A 13,047-nucleotide genomic window follows, 5' to 3' on the forward strand; every position below is an offset into this window, starting at 1 on the left:
AGATAGTCTTGAGGCTCACACATCAGGTCAATCAGGTCTTCTCAAATGTCACTTTATCAGAGATGCCTCCCCTGACTTCCTGCTAAAATAGCGTCATGTGCCCCTCTGCACCTCTCTGTCCCCTTAGCATGCTTTGGTTTCCTTCTTCATACTCGTCACCACCTGACCTACTATATATCTGTTTCTCTGTTTGTTTATTGTCTCTCTCTCCTCATCAGACTGTCAGCACCATGAAAATAGGAACTTTGTCTTGTTCACTGCCGTATCCCCAGTGTCTGGTAAACAGTAAACAATCAAGAAATATCTGTTAGGTGAACGGAGGGAAAGAGGGAAGGACGTAGGGAGGACATAACTTTTCCAGCCTCCATTGTGGCCACAAGCAAGGGAAAAGGGGCTTGGCAATGGGAGTTGGTTTGGCCAGCCAACAGGGCTTGTCACGGGATCCATTACCTCTTTCTAAGGCTACTGCAAAGTCCTTATAGCAAGTCTCCTGGCCGCTAGCTAACCTCTCCCACCTATCATCCCCATTGCTACTGGAGTAGTCTTTCTAAAATACAGACTGGACATCACTATCTTCTTGAAGAACTTTTCGTGGCTTCCCATTGCTAGAGAATAAAAGTCAAATTCCCTGGCTTGGCAGTTAAGACCCTCCACAATTTTAATCTATCTTCTGGGTTCATCCTTCACTACATCACAACCAATGTGAACTCTAATCTCCAGGGATGCTCACTGTTAAGTAAGCATGGCTGTCCCCTGGCTCTTTCAGACTGGACGCCTTTATCTCTTCCTAGCTATGACATCCCGCTCACACTTCAAGGCCCAGCTAAAACACAACCTTCTCAGAGCAATGTCAGCATGATGGCAGAGTGAGCTCTCCCGGTAAACTCTCCCCTCTAAGATACAATGAAAGGACATTCATATTCCAACAGAGGACACCCACACAACACAAAAGACGTCTGAGATGCTCACACAGCCACATGTTGGATGGTGGAGGAGCTGGAGACCCCCACACCCCTGAGGAAGTGGATCAAGGTAAGAGAATGCTTCTCTTGCTCACGGAAGGACAGTAACCCAGGGATTACGTGCAGCCACAGGGAGGACAGCCGGGAGGGAGCAGTGGCCCTCCGAGGGAAGACCATAGATCCCTGAAGTCCCCACAGCCCAGAGAAAAGCCCATCACAGAGAGGACTAGCTATCGCAGGGGTATCTGCATCAAGCCAACTCCCCCGGAGAGCAGATAGACAGGGCAGAGTGAGAAACCCCCACAACTGCGCAGGAGAAGAAAGCACCCCTCCCCCCCACCTGCTGGCCCAGTGCCCCAGCCCAGCACCTTGGAGCTGTCCCCATGGTTCACAGCAGGCTCAGAATATGCAGCTCTTAACCCCCACCTAGTGACAAAAGGTGGAAGTGGCAATCAAATACCACCACAATGCAGAAGCACAAATCTATACCATCTAGCAGTATGTAAAAATAGATTAAATCTCCAGACCAGAAGGAAAATGACAAGTACCCAGAAATCAATCCTGAAGACACAGACCTCTATAACCTAAATGATAGAGAATTAAAAATAGCTATCATCAAAAAACTCAACAACTTTAAAGAGAATACAAATAGACAATTCAACGAGTTTAGTAGCTGCTTCACAAGAGATTAAAACTATAAAGAGGAAACAAGCAGAAATACTGGAGATGAAAAACACAATGGATGAGATGAAGCAGAATATAGATTCCCTGAAAAATAGAGCTGATATCATGGAGGAATGAATCAGCATGATCGAGGACAGAAATTTAGAAATGCTTCAGATGGAGGAGGGGAAAGAACTAAGACTAAAAAGAAATGAAGAAAGTCTCTGAGAATTATCTGACTTAATTAGGAAATGCAACGTAAGGATTATAGGTATTCAAGAGGGAGAAGAGAAGAAGAATGGAGGAGAAAGCTTGTTCAAAGAAATAACGGAGAACGCCCCAAACTTGGGGAAGGAGATGGAAATTCACATGAAAGAGGCCATCAGATCTCCTAACTTTGTCAATGCAAAAAGACCTGCTGAAAGGCATACAGTAGTAAAGCTGGCAAAAGTCAATGACAAAGAAAATATACTATGGGCAGTAAGGCAGAAGAAAATAACTTATAAAGCAACCCCTATCAGGCTTTCAGCAGATTTCTCAGCAGAAACTTTACAGGCTAAGAGAGAGTAGAATGATATATTCAAATCTTTGAAAGACAAAAACTTTCAGCCAAGAATACTCTATCCAGCAAAAATATCCTTCAGATATGATGGAGAAATACAAACGTTCCCAGATAAACAAAAGCTAAGGGAGTTCATCGCCACAAGACCCACTCTACAAGAAATCCTCAAGGAGACCCTCATACCTGAAAAAAAAAGAAGAAAGGTGTTATAAAGCCTTGAATAAGGAGATAAATAGGTAGACAAAATCAGAAAATTGGAGCTACCCAGCAGACCAGGTTAGCAAACACTCACGTAAAACATTAGAGATAAAGGGAAGGAAAACACCAAAAACAAAGACAATCTTGTCATTTTAACCACAAACTCACAACACAAGATGGAATAAGATGTAACAAAACCAACTTAGGAGGGGAAGACAAGAGGGACTGAGCAGGCTTAGTCTAAGGAGGTAAGAGGCCATCAGAAAATGGACTATCTCATCTATGAGATTTTGCATACAAACCTCATGGTAACCACTAAACAAAAAAGTAGATCAGAGTCACAAATAATAAATCAGGAGAAAACTAAGAAATCCAGCATAAAAAACTACCTAACTGAATTGGTAGTCCGAAATACACAGGATGAGAAACAAAGGAAATGCGGGAGAACTGGAAAACGAGTGATAAGATGGCAGCACTAAGCCCTCACATATCAATAATCACTTTAAATGTAAATGGACTGAACTCTCCAATAAAAAGACACAGAGAGGCGAGATGGACTAAAGAACAAGACCCAACAATAAGCTGCCTCCAGGAAACACATCTCAGCTCCAGTGACAAACACAGGCTCAGAGTGAAGGGGTGGCTAATGGCAAACAAAAGAAAGCAGGTGTTGCCATACTTACATCAGACAAAGCAGACTTCAAGATAAGACAGGTAAAGAGAGACAAAGAGGGGCAGTGTATAATATCAAAGGGACACTCCACCAAGGCAACATAGCACTTATAAATATCTATGCACCCAACACAGGAGCACCAAAGTTCATAAAGCAACTATTAACAAACCTAAAAGAAGACATTAATGATAACACAGTAATAGTAGGAGATCTCAACACTCCGTTTACATCAATGGATAGATCATCCAGACAGAAAATCAACAAGAAAACAGTGGAATTAAATGAAAAAGCTAGAGTAGTTTGACTTAATAGACATATATAGAACATTCCATCCAAAAACAGCAGAATACACGTTTTCTCGAGTGTGTGTGGAACATTCTCAAGGATAGACCATATGTTGGGAAACAAGGCAAGCCTTAATAAATTTAAGAAGATTGAAATAACAAGCATCTTTTCTGCCCACAATGCTATGAAACTAGAAAGTAACAACAAGAAAAAAGCTGAGAAACGGACAAAGATGTAGAGACTAAACAACAGGCTACTGAACAACCAATGGATGATTGAAGAAATTAAAGGAGAAATCAAAAAACACCTGGAGACAAATAAAAATGAAAACAATCCCATACCAACTCATATGAGATACAGCAAAAGTGGTCCTAAGAGGGAAATTCATTGCAATACAGGCTCACCTTAACAAACAAGAAAAATCCCCAATAAGCAATCTCAAACTACACATAATTGAATTATAAAAAGAAGAACAAACAAAGCCCAAAGTCAGCAGAAGAAGAAAAATAATAAAAATCAGAGCAGAAATAAATGCAATTGAAACAAAAAAGATGGTAGAAAGGATCAATGAAACAAGGAGCTGGTTCTTTGAGAAGATAAATGAAACTGACAAACCCCTAGCCAGACTTACAAAGAAAAAAAGAGAGAAAGCTCAGATAAATAAAATTAGAAATGAAAGAGGAGAAATCACAATGGATACCACAGAAATACAAACAATTATAAGAGAATACTATGAAAAGCTATATGCCAACAAATTGGATAATCTAGAAGAAATGGATAAATTCTTAGACTCTTACAAGCTCCCAAAACTGAATCAATAAGAAACAGATAATCTGAATAGAGCAATCACAAGGAAAGAGATTGAAACAGTAATCAAAAACATCCCAAAAAACAAAAGGCCAGGACCAGACGACTTCCCTGGTGAATTCTATCAAACATTCAAAGAGGATTTAATAGCTATCCTTCTCAAGCTATTCCAAAGATTTAGGGGAGATGGAACGCTTCCTAACGCATTCTACAAGGCCAACATCACCCTGATACCAAAGCCTAACAAGGACAACACAAAAAAGGAAAACTATAGGCCAATATCGGTGATGAACATAGATGCAAAAATTCTCAACAAAATATTGGCAACCTGAATACAGCAATACATCAAAAAGATCATACATCATGATCAAGTGAGATTTATACCAGGGACACAGGGATGGTTCAACATCTGCAAATCAATCAATGTGATATAACACATTAACAAAATAAAGAATAAAAACCACATGATCATCTCAATAGACACAGAGAAAACATTTGACAAGATCCAACAGCCATTTATGATAAAAACTCTTAACAAAATGGGGGTAGAAGGAAATTACCTCAACATAATAAAGGCCATGTATGACAAACCCACAGCCAACATCATACTCAATGGGGCAAAACTGAATGCCATCCCTCTGAGAACAGGAAGAAGACAAGAATACCCGCTATCACTACTCTTATTCAACATAGTACTGAAGGTTTTGGCCAGACAAATTAGGAAAGAAAAAGGAATCCAAAAGGAAACGAAGAAGTAAAACTCTTGCTGTTTGCAGACGACATGATCTTATACATAGAAAACTCTAAAGAATCCATTGGAAAACCATTAGAAATAATCAACAACTACATTAAAGTTGCAGGATACAAAATCAACTTAGAAAAATCAGTTGCATTTCTATAGTCAAATAATGAACTAACAGAACAAGGACTCAAGAATACAATCCCACTTACAACTGCAACACAAAGAATAAAATATCTAGGAACAAATTTAACCGAGGAGGTGAAAGACCTATACAATGAAAAGTATAAGACACTATTCAAAGAAATCGATGATGACATAAAGAAATGGAAAGATATTCCATGCACATGGATCCGAAGAATAAACATAGTTAAAACGCCCATACTACCCAAAGCAATCTACAGATTCAATGCAATCCCGATCCGAATCCCAATGAAATAGAACAAAGAATCCTAAAATTCATATGGGGCAACAAAAGACCCTGAATAGCTAAAGCAATCCTGAGAAAACAAAGCTGGAGGCATCACAATCCCTGACTTCAAAACGTACTACAAAGCCACAGTGATCAAAACAGCATGTTGCTGGTACAAAAACAGACACACAGATCAACGGAACAGAATTGAAAGCCCAGAAATAAAACTACACATCTATGGACAGCTAATCTTCCACAAAGGGGTTAAGAATGCACAATGGAGAAAAGATAGTCTCTTCAGTAAATGGTGTTGGGAAAACTGGCAGCGACATGCAAAATAATGAAAGTAGACCACTATCTTTCTGCATACACAAATATTAACTCAAATTGGATCAAAGACTTGAAGGTAAGACTTGAAACCATAAAACTTCTGGAAGAAAACATAGGTAGTATACTCTTTGACATCAATCTTAAAAGGATCTTATTGAATACCATGTCTTCTCAGAGAAGGGAAATAAAAGAAAAAATAAACAAGTGGGACTTCAAACTAAGGAGCTTACGCAAGGCAAAGGAAACCAGGATCAAAACAAAAAGACAATCCACCAACTGGGAGAAAATAATTGCAAATCATACATCTGACAAGGGGTTAATCTCCATAATATATAAAGAACTCACACAACTGAACAACAAAAAAACAAATAACCTCAAAAAATGGGCAGAGGAGATGAACAGACATTTCTGCAAAGAAGATATACATATGGGCAACAGGCACACGAAAAGATGTTCAACATCACTAATCATCAGAGAAACACAAATCAAAACTACACTAAGATAACACTTTACACCTGTTAGAATGACTATAATCACTAAGACAAAAAACAACAAATGTTGGAGAGGATGTGGAGAAGAGGGAACCCTCATTCACTGATGGTGGGAATGCAAACTGGTACAGCCACTATGGAAAACAGTATGGAGATTCCTTAAAAAACTAAAAATAGAGGGGCTGGCCCCGTGGCCAAGTGGTTAAGTTTGCGCGCTCTGCTGCAGGCGGCCCAGTGTTTCGTTGGTTCGAATCCTGGGGGCGGACATGGCACTGCTCATCAAACCACGCTGAGGCAGCGTCCCACATGCCACAACTAGAAGGACCCACAATGAAGAATATACAACTATGTACTGGGGGGCTTTGGGGAGAAAAAGGAAAAAAATAAAATCTTTAAAAAAGAAAAACTAAAAATAGAAATACCACACGACCCATCTATCCCACGACTGGGTATCTATCCAAAGAACTTGAAATCAACAATTCACAGAGATTTATGCGCCCCTATGTTCATTTCAGCACTCTTCACAATAGCCAAGATGTGGAAGCCACCCAAGTGCCCAGCGACTGATGACTGGACAAAGAAGATGTAGTATATACATACAATGGAGTACTACCCAGCCATAAAAGACAAAATTGTCCCATTTGCAACAACATGGATGGACCTTGAGGCTATGATGTTAAGCAAAATAAGCCAGACAGAGAAAGACAAAAACCGTATGATTTCACTCATATGTGGAAGATAAACAAACACACAGACAAAGAGAAGAGATCAGTGGTTACCAGCACTTATGTGGTGACAGACAAGAAATAATGTACAACTAAAATCTCACAATGTTATAAACTATTATGATCTCAATTAAAAAACAAAAACCACAAGCCCCCATGACACTCTCCCTCATCAGAGTCCCGTTCTTCTCCTCTCTCTCCCACCACACTTCGCCCGGGCTCCCTGTGGGCACCAGCATGTCCTGCGTGGTATTCCAGCTATTTCTCTCTCTGTCTTTCCATCATGAGATCCCTGGAGTCAGGAATCATTGTAAACCTTTTTATAATCCTCCCAAGGCCTGTCGAAGTGCTCTGCTTATAGTAAAAACTCAATAAATGACTTTCGTACCAGAACCATAAACTACTGAAAAATTACCAGACAAAATACAACCATAATGAACCAAAGGCACTGCTTTCACGATAACTTAGAGAATACAAGAGTGACGTCAGTGCCAAATTTGTTATAATAAACGGAAGAGACAAATTTCTCCTGTTGCAGCTGATCAGCAATATAAACCCTACAAAGGGCGTCTCACGAGAAACAGCCATTGTGATTCTTGTCTTCTCCCTTAGTCTCCTTTTCAAATAGTCAAAACGAGCATGAAGGGGAATCTTTAAAGGGAACAGTGGAATTAACACGAGGGCTTCGGCTGCTCCCGGCATCAGTGATGCCCCGGCTGACATGCACAGGCAGCAGTTGGCCCAGGCCTACCTCTTTCTGGTTTCAGTGGACTTGGCCGTCTTGATGGTGCTTCCGTCCTGGGCAACGTCCCTTTCCTGAGAGGCAGGAGCGTCTCTAATGGGCAGTGGGAGGACCACAGTTTCCTGAGTCACAGGGACGACCTCCTCGTCTGCCCCTTGCTGGCCCAGGTGCTGCTTGGCATAATCAAAGCCTTGCACAGGCTACAAAGAGGAAACAGATTTGCAGTCATATTTCTGGCAAAGTGTGACTCGAATGACGGCTTTTAGAGAAGACGGGCGGGAAAGTGCACGTGGCAGGACCATACTTAGCTTTCGGAAGAACAAGAGTTAACTCACATCTCCATCCTAATTTCTGTCTCTGCAAAAGCAGAATCCGTGTTAATTCCACCTAGCCATAGGATCTCCACAGATAAGATTTACTCAGAAAATTGAACAGTGTAAACAAGATGCAAATACATTTTTGAGAACAAACTTCTATCAAGAACTTTCTTTTCTTTTTCTCTTCTTTTTCAAGGATTTTAGATCACTAATTTTAAGTCACTGGATACTGCTTATTAGAAACTCGTAACTGCTATGTTAAACAGGTCCTGGATCATCTCTTGCCTGGAACTATTTTGTCATCCCTTAACTCCACGCTCACATAGCTTTATGTGTAACAAGAGGTATGTGACTTTGCCAAAACACTTGAACTCTGAACCTCAACTTTCTCATCTGAGAAATGAAGATAACCGTATCTTCTTTTCCCCACCGCCCTGTCTTAAAGGGAGTCACAGATCTGAAAGCAGAGGGAGAGGAACAGGCCACCACCTGTGAGACAGTATAGCCATTAATAATAAAACGGAGTTCCAGGAAGCACTCTTTAATCCAGACGCCACCCTGAAGCCGGCTAGCTCTCCTATAATTCATTACTGGGAAATTAACAAGGCTTTTATTGTACACCTCTGAAATCCCAGTGAACAGGGCAGCTGCAAGCAAAACCCAACAGACATCTATCAGTGGGGCAATAAAAACCAGGAGGCGTCTTCAAACAATTCCCGGGAGCATCTCTATTCTGCTTTACCCCCCAGCGCAGCACAAGACAGAGGTGAGGCAGGAAAAGGGGGGTGAAGAGAAGCAGCTCCAGAAGCAGACAGCCTGGGTTCAGACCCTGCCTCCACCACTTATCAGTTATGCAATTCTCTGCACGTGGGTCTCCTCACCTGTAAAAAGGAGATATCATCATGTAAACAGGATCAAATGTGCATGTATGTGAGAGTGATATTTAACCTCCTCAAAGGGATGCTGTGTGGATTAAGTAAGCAACTTCAAGTCCAGCATTCAGCTAACCTGGCACAGGGTAAGTGCTCCATCCATATGGGTTAACATGGTTTCCTTCCTACTAATCATAGTCCAGGCAAAACGGACGTCAGTGATTCTCTTCAAGAAAATTTGGAGATGAAACCCAAGCTCCACCATTTGGGTTCTATCAAAACTTGATAGGCTCCAAAGCACCTCCTTCAGCGGCGCTTTTAGTTCAGAAGTGTGACAGGAAGCCTCCTGCCAGACGCAACAGTCCAGGACTGTGGGCCGACCCTCCAGATCTCACTGCCGAGGCTCAGGAAAGGGGGAGTTTTATTGCTGAACCCAGCAGGGCTCCCTTATTTCAAGCAGTCTGTAGCTTTGCCATGGACGGTTCCCCCAGGCCCCTGGGAGGCTCACTCTGGGCACTGTGGTCACCACTGCCTCTTCTCTGAGCGCTGACCCTGACCCCATGGTAAGTGACGTTCCATGCGGCATCTGGGAACGTGTTTCTGAAATAGCGTCTGTTCATTTCCCTCCCCTAACGTGGTGAAGTAGAATGGCGCCTTCGGTAGATGACTAGATAATGTTCCTAGAATACCGAATCGTCTGCTCCTCCCACAACCAACTGGTCACCAAATGATTCAACTGAAATGTTTTTAGAAGCTGATCTTTTCTCTCCAGGCCCACTGTTTAATTGACTCCTGCCTTGGTCTTACTGCTTCCATTGGGTTCCTTTCCAGGCCCAGCCTTGACAAGCCTCCAAACTGGTCCCCCTTAAAACTACGTCAGGTCCTGTCACTCCCTCACTAAAAACGTTTCATGGCACCCACACTCTTTGGCAAGGCACTCGAGGCCTTCACATTCTGGCTGAACCCACGTGCCCAGCCTCGCCTCTTGTTGGTCCTGACAAGGGACTGGGAAATGCCATACCCGAGCCCCCCTCATCCTATTCAGTTTTGTTCCAGCCAGTTACTGAGCACTGGCCTGTGCCTGGACTGTGGCGGGTGCTGGACACACAGCTGAAGGAGAACCGCCCCCAGCCTCCAGGAGCTCACGGTCTCAGCTCCATCTGATACGACCGTCCAGACCGAACACATTACACCACTACGACCGTTCATCCTCACTGTAGTTCAAGGAGCAAGGGACGGCTACAATTCCCACTTTAAAGATGAAGAGCTGAGGTTTGGAGAGGTTAAGAACCCCAGGCTCACACAGCTGGTCTCTGGTGGAGCCAGGATCTGAACCCAGGACCGCGCAACCCGGAGCCAGAATGTCTAAGCAGCACTGGAGGATTCTTCCTGCGGCCTCGCCCCCCTGATGCAGCTGGCAGTCTTGATTGGGTGTCCCCACCACATCTGGCCAGGCCCCATGCAGAGACCCCTGGCCTGTCTGTGAGGAACTGGGAGTCTCCAACAGCAGCGAAGACTTCTAGGAACCTAGTGAGGGGCATGCTGGCTCTGCCCGCCCGCACACTCCCACACTCTCTGGACTGGGCCCTTCACCCTCGCACTGCGCCAGGGTCATCTGCTGGATGCCTTGGGGGACTGATGACGGGTGAGCAGAAAGAGAGACATTAGGGAATGACAAGCTCAGAAGGTGGCCACTGTTATTAGATTAATAATAACAATCTCTACATATGTTCAGGACTAACAGCCTGCAAAACAGACACCTCATTTCATCCTCACCAGGACCCTGTGAGGTAAGCAGGGCAAACATCAGAGTCTTCATTTTACAGGTAAGAAAACAAAAGCTCAGAGAGGTTCAGTGACTTGCCCAAAGTCACACAGCTAAGTGGTGAAAGACTCAAGACTAGCACCTCACTCTTCTGACTGACAGGGTGGTGGTTTTTTAACCTTCAAGTTGAAAACCACCCGAGATTAACTAATTGCCCATTGGACACACACTAGTGACCCCTGACACCATTAATACAACATCACAAAGTGTCTACAGAGTTATTTTAATGAGTTTTGTAAAATTATCAAATCAAAATAATCTCCAATAATTTCAAAAGTAGACACATTACCCAGATCTTTTAAGAAGAAAGCATGCATAATAATAAAGGCCAACTTGTATATAATATATTGTATTGAAGCCAACTTGTATATGATTTATTATGCACCAGGTACAACTCAAAGTAATTTACATGACTCACTTAATCCTCACAACGACCTATAACTGAGTCCTCTTATCCCCGCTTCACAGATGGGAAATTGAAGCACACAGAGGTCAAGTACAGGTCATACAGACAGTATGTGAGAAAGAGGAACCACGTGGGCATCTCAGGGGCGACTGGCCTGTCCTGAGCAGACTGCAGGCCCCAGCTTCGTCCTGCACCTGGACGTGGCCCTAACTTCTTCTAACAAGGGCGCTTGTTCCAGGGAGCCACACTCTCTTCAATTATATGAAGGAAAAAACTGGGAAAAGACTGGGAGCCCAGTGACAAAGAGTAAAGACGAGTGAACTAGGAAGAAACGGGGTGACAAGACATGGTACCTGGCCTGCCTCCTGCGTTGATCCTTTTCACAACATTCTACGTGCAGAAGCCCAGCCCAAACTGTGGCAGCAGGTTACGCCTGTGGCACCTAGCCTCTGAAGAACCCTGGCCTCAGCTCCCAGGACAGCCACATCCACCAGCTCTTAGCATGTCATCTATCACTGAGTCTCGGGGGGCAACCCCAGGAACGTCCTCTGGCTCTGCAGCCTGCATTCCACAGATGCGGCAATGACCCTGGAGACCAGGATGCCATCCTCTCGGCCTCTGGATTGGTGGCAAAGGCTGCCTTTCACCCCGCTTCACCCCTTGTCATTAAACGCACTCTGCCCCCACGCACAGATTGTGAGACGGGCTGCAGGCGGCTCTCTCCTCTTGGACACTGCAGCGTCCCTGGGTTGCCATGCAGAAGGACAGCAGTAGGAAAGAGGCAGTTCCACCCTCTGGTTTCCCGTGACGAAAGGGCTGTGGGAATCAGGGCACGAAGCCCAGCCTCACTGAGGGAGAAAACCACCAGCAGCACCGCACACAATGCTTCAATCATCTCGTGGAATGCAAACTTGCTCGATTTTCCACATCAGCCAGGTGTCTCTCCAAGCACCATGCACCGGGCAGGGACAGGAAAGGGCCTAGGAAAACCCACAAACATTAATCTGTTCCAGCCAGAAGCTTTCAAGCCAGACGGATGCTGAAACCATGTGCTGCCCAACTTCTCCTGGCAAATTAATAAAACTTTGGCTTAATCTCTAACACAAAGATGGCATTTACAACCTCAGTATGGCATGCTTTGCATTCCTGGACTCGGCTGCAATTAGACTCCAGTAATTACTTTTCTGTCTGAAAGGCTCAGGTTGTAACTAAGCTAAGCAGGGCTGGTGACCCACAGGATCCTGCAGAATGATAAAGATGGGATAAAATCACTGGCTACCTCTCATAGAAATGAAGCACCTCTTCCTGGAACCGCGTCACTGCTCACCGCCTGGGCACTCACCAACACCGCGCGGTGCCTGGGAAGTGGGTGCCTTCGTGTCAACAGACACACAACAACATTCTTTAGGGTTGGGCTCTTCAGCCTGTCTAATCAAGCTGCAGCTTTCCAACAGATGAATCAGTTCAATAAACAACGAACTCATTTGATTTCTTTCTCTGAAGTGAGGTGTGCTCACCCAGGAAGAACCAGGCAGGTGTGCCCCAGCAAGGACAATCTCCACGACATGCACTCCCACGGATAGGAAATTCCACTCGGTTCCATCCCCACGCAGGTAGACACAGCTCGGAAGGTCAGAGCTGGAAAAGGACTATACCTGCCAAATGTCAGGGTTCGGGAGGGTGCAGGAAGCAGAAAGAGCCCAAAGACTCAGATGTGGCCTGGGTAGCCCCTCTGTGGCTAGTTATTGACTTTGGACAAGTCCCGCTGTCTCTCTTTCCTTTGGGTTTCTGAGCAATGAAATGAAAATAATAAATCCCGCCTTGACGATGACCTACCTCATATGGCGGCTCTGACGAGCAAACGAGGCGGCAGACCCAGAAGAGCCTGGCAGATCGCGAGGCGTTATCTAAACCTCGGCACCACAGGTCATCACGCTTCCCTCAGGGAGTATCATGAGGGAGCGACGTCACTGGAAACCTAGCCTTTGGAATGTCCTCAGCCCATCCCCCTCCCAGGCCGGAGGTGGCTGCCGTGGAC

At 44.3% G+C, this 13,047-nt stretch overlaps 1 protein-coding gene across 2 annotated transcripts in view; it reads right to left on the reverse strand.

Annotated features, from left to right (window-relative positions):
- Positions 1 to 13,047, reverse strand: part of KIAA1549L (KIAA1549 like) — a 267,475-nt gene that overhangs the window by 63,543 nt on the left and 190,885 nt on the right. For both annotated transcript variants that reach the window (XM_044750163.2, XM_044750162.2), the window contains exon 12: positions 7,599 to 7,789. In XM_044750163.2, the coding sequence (XP_044606098.2) occupies positions 7,599 to 7,789 (191 nt within the window). The remainder of the gene's footprint in view (positions 1 to 7,598; positions 7,790 to 13,047) is intronic.

The sequence above is a fragment of the Equus asinus genome, chromosome 17, assembly GCF_041296235.1.
Source record: "Equus asinus isolate D_3611 breed Donkey chromosome 17, EquAss-T2T_v2, whole genome shotgun sequence".
Classification (NCBI taxonomy): domain Eukaryota; kingdom Metazoa; phylum Chordata; class Mammalia; order Perissodactyla; family Equidae; genus Equus; species Equus asinus.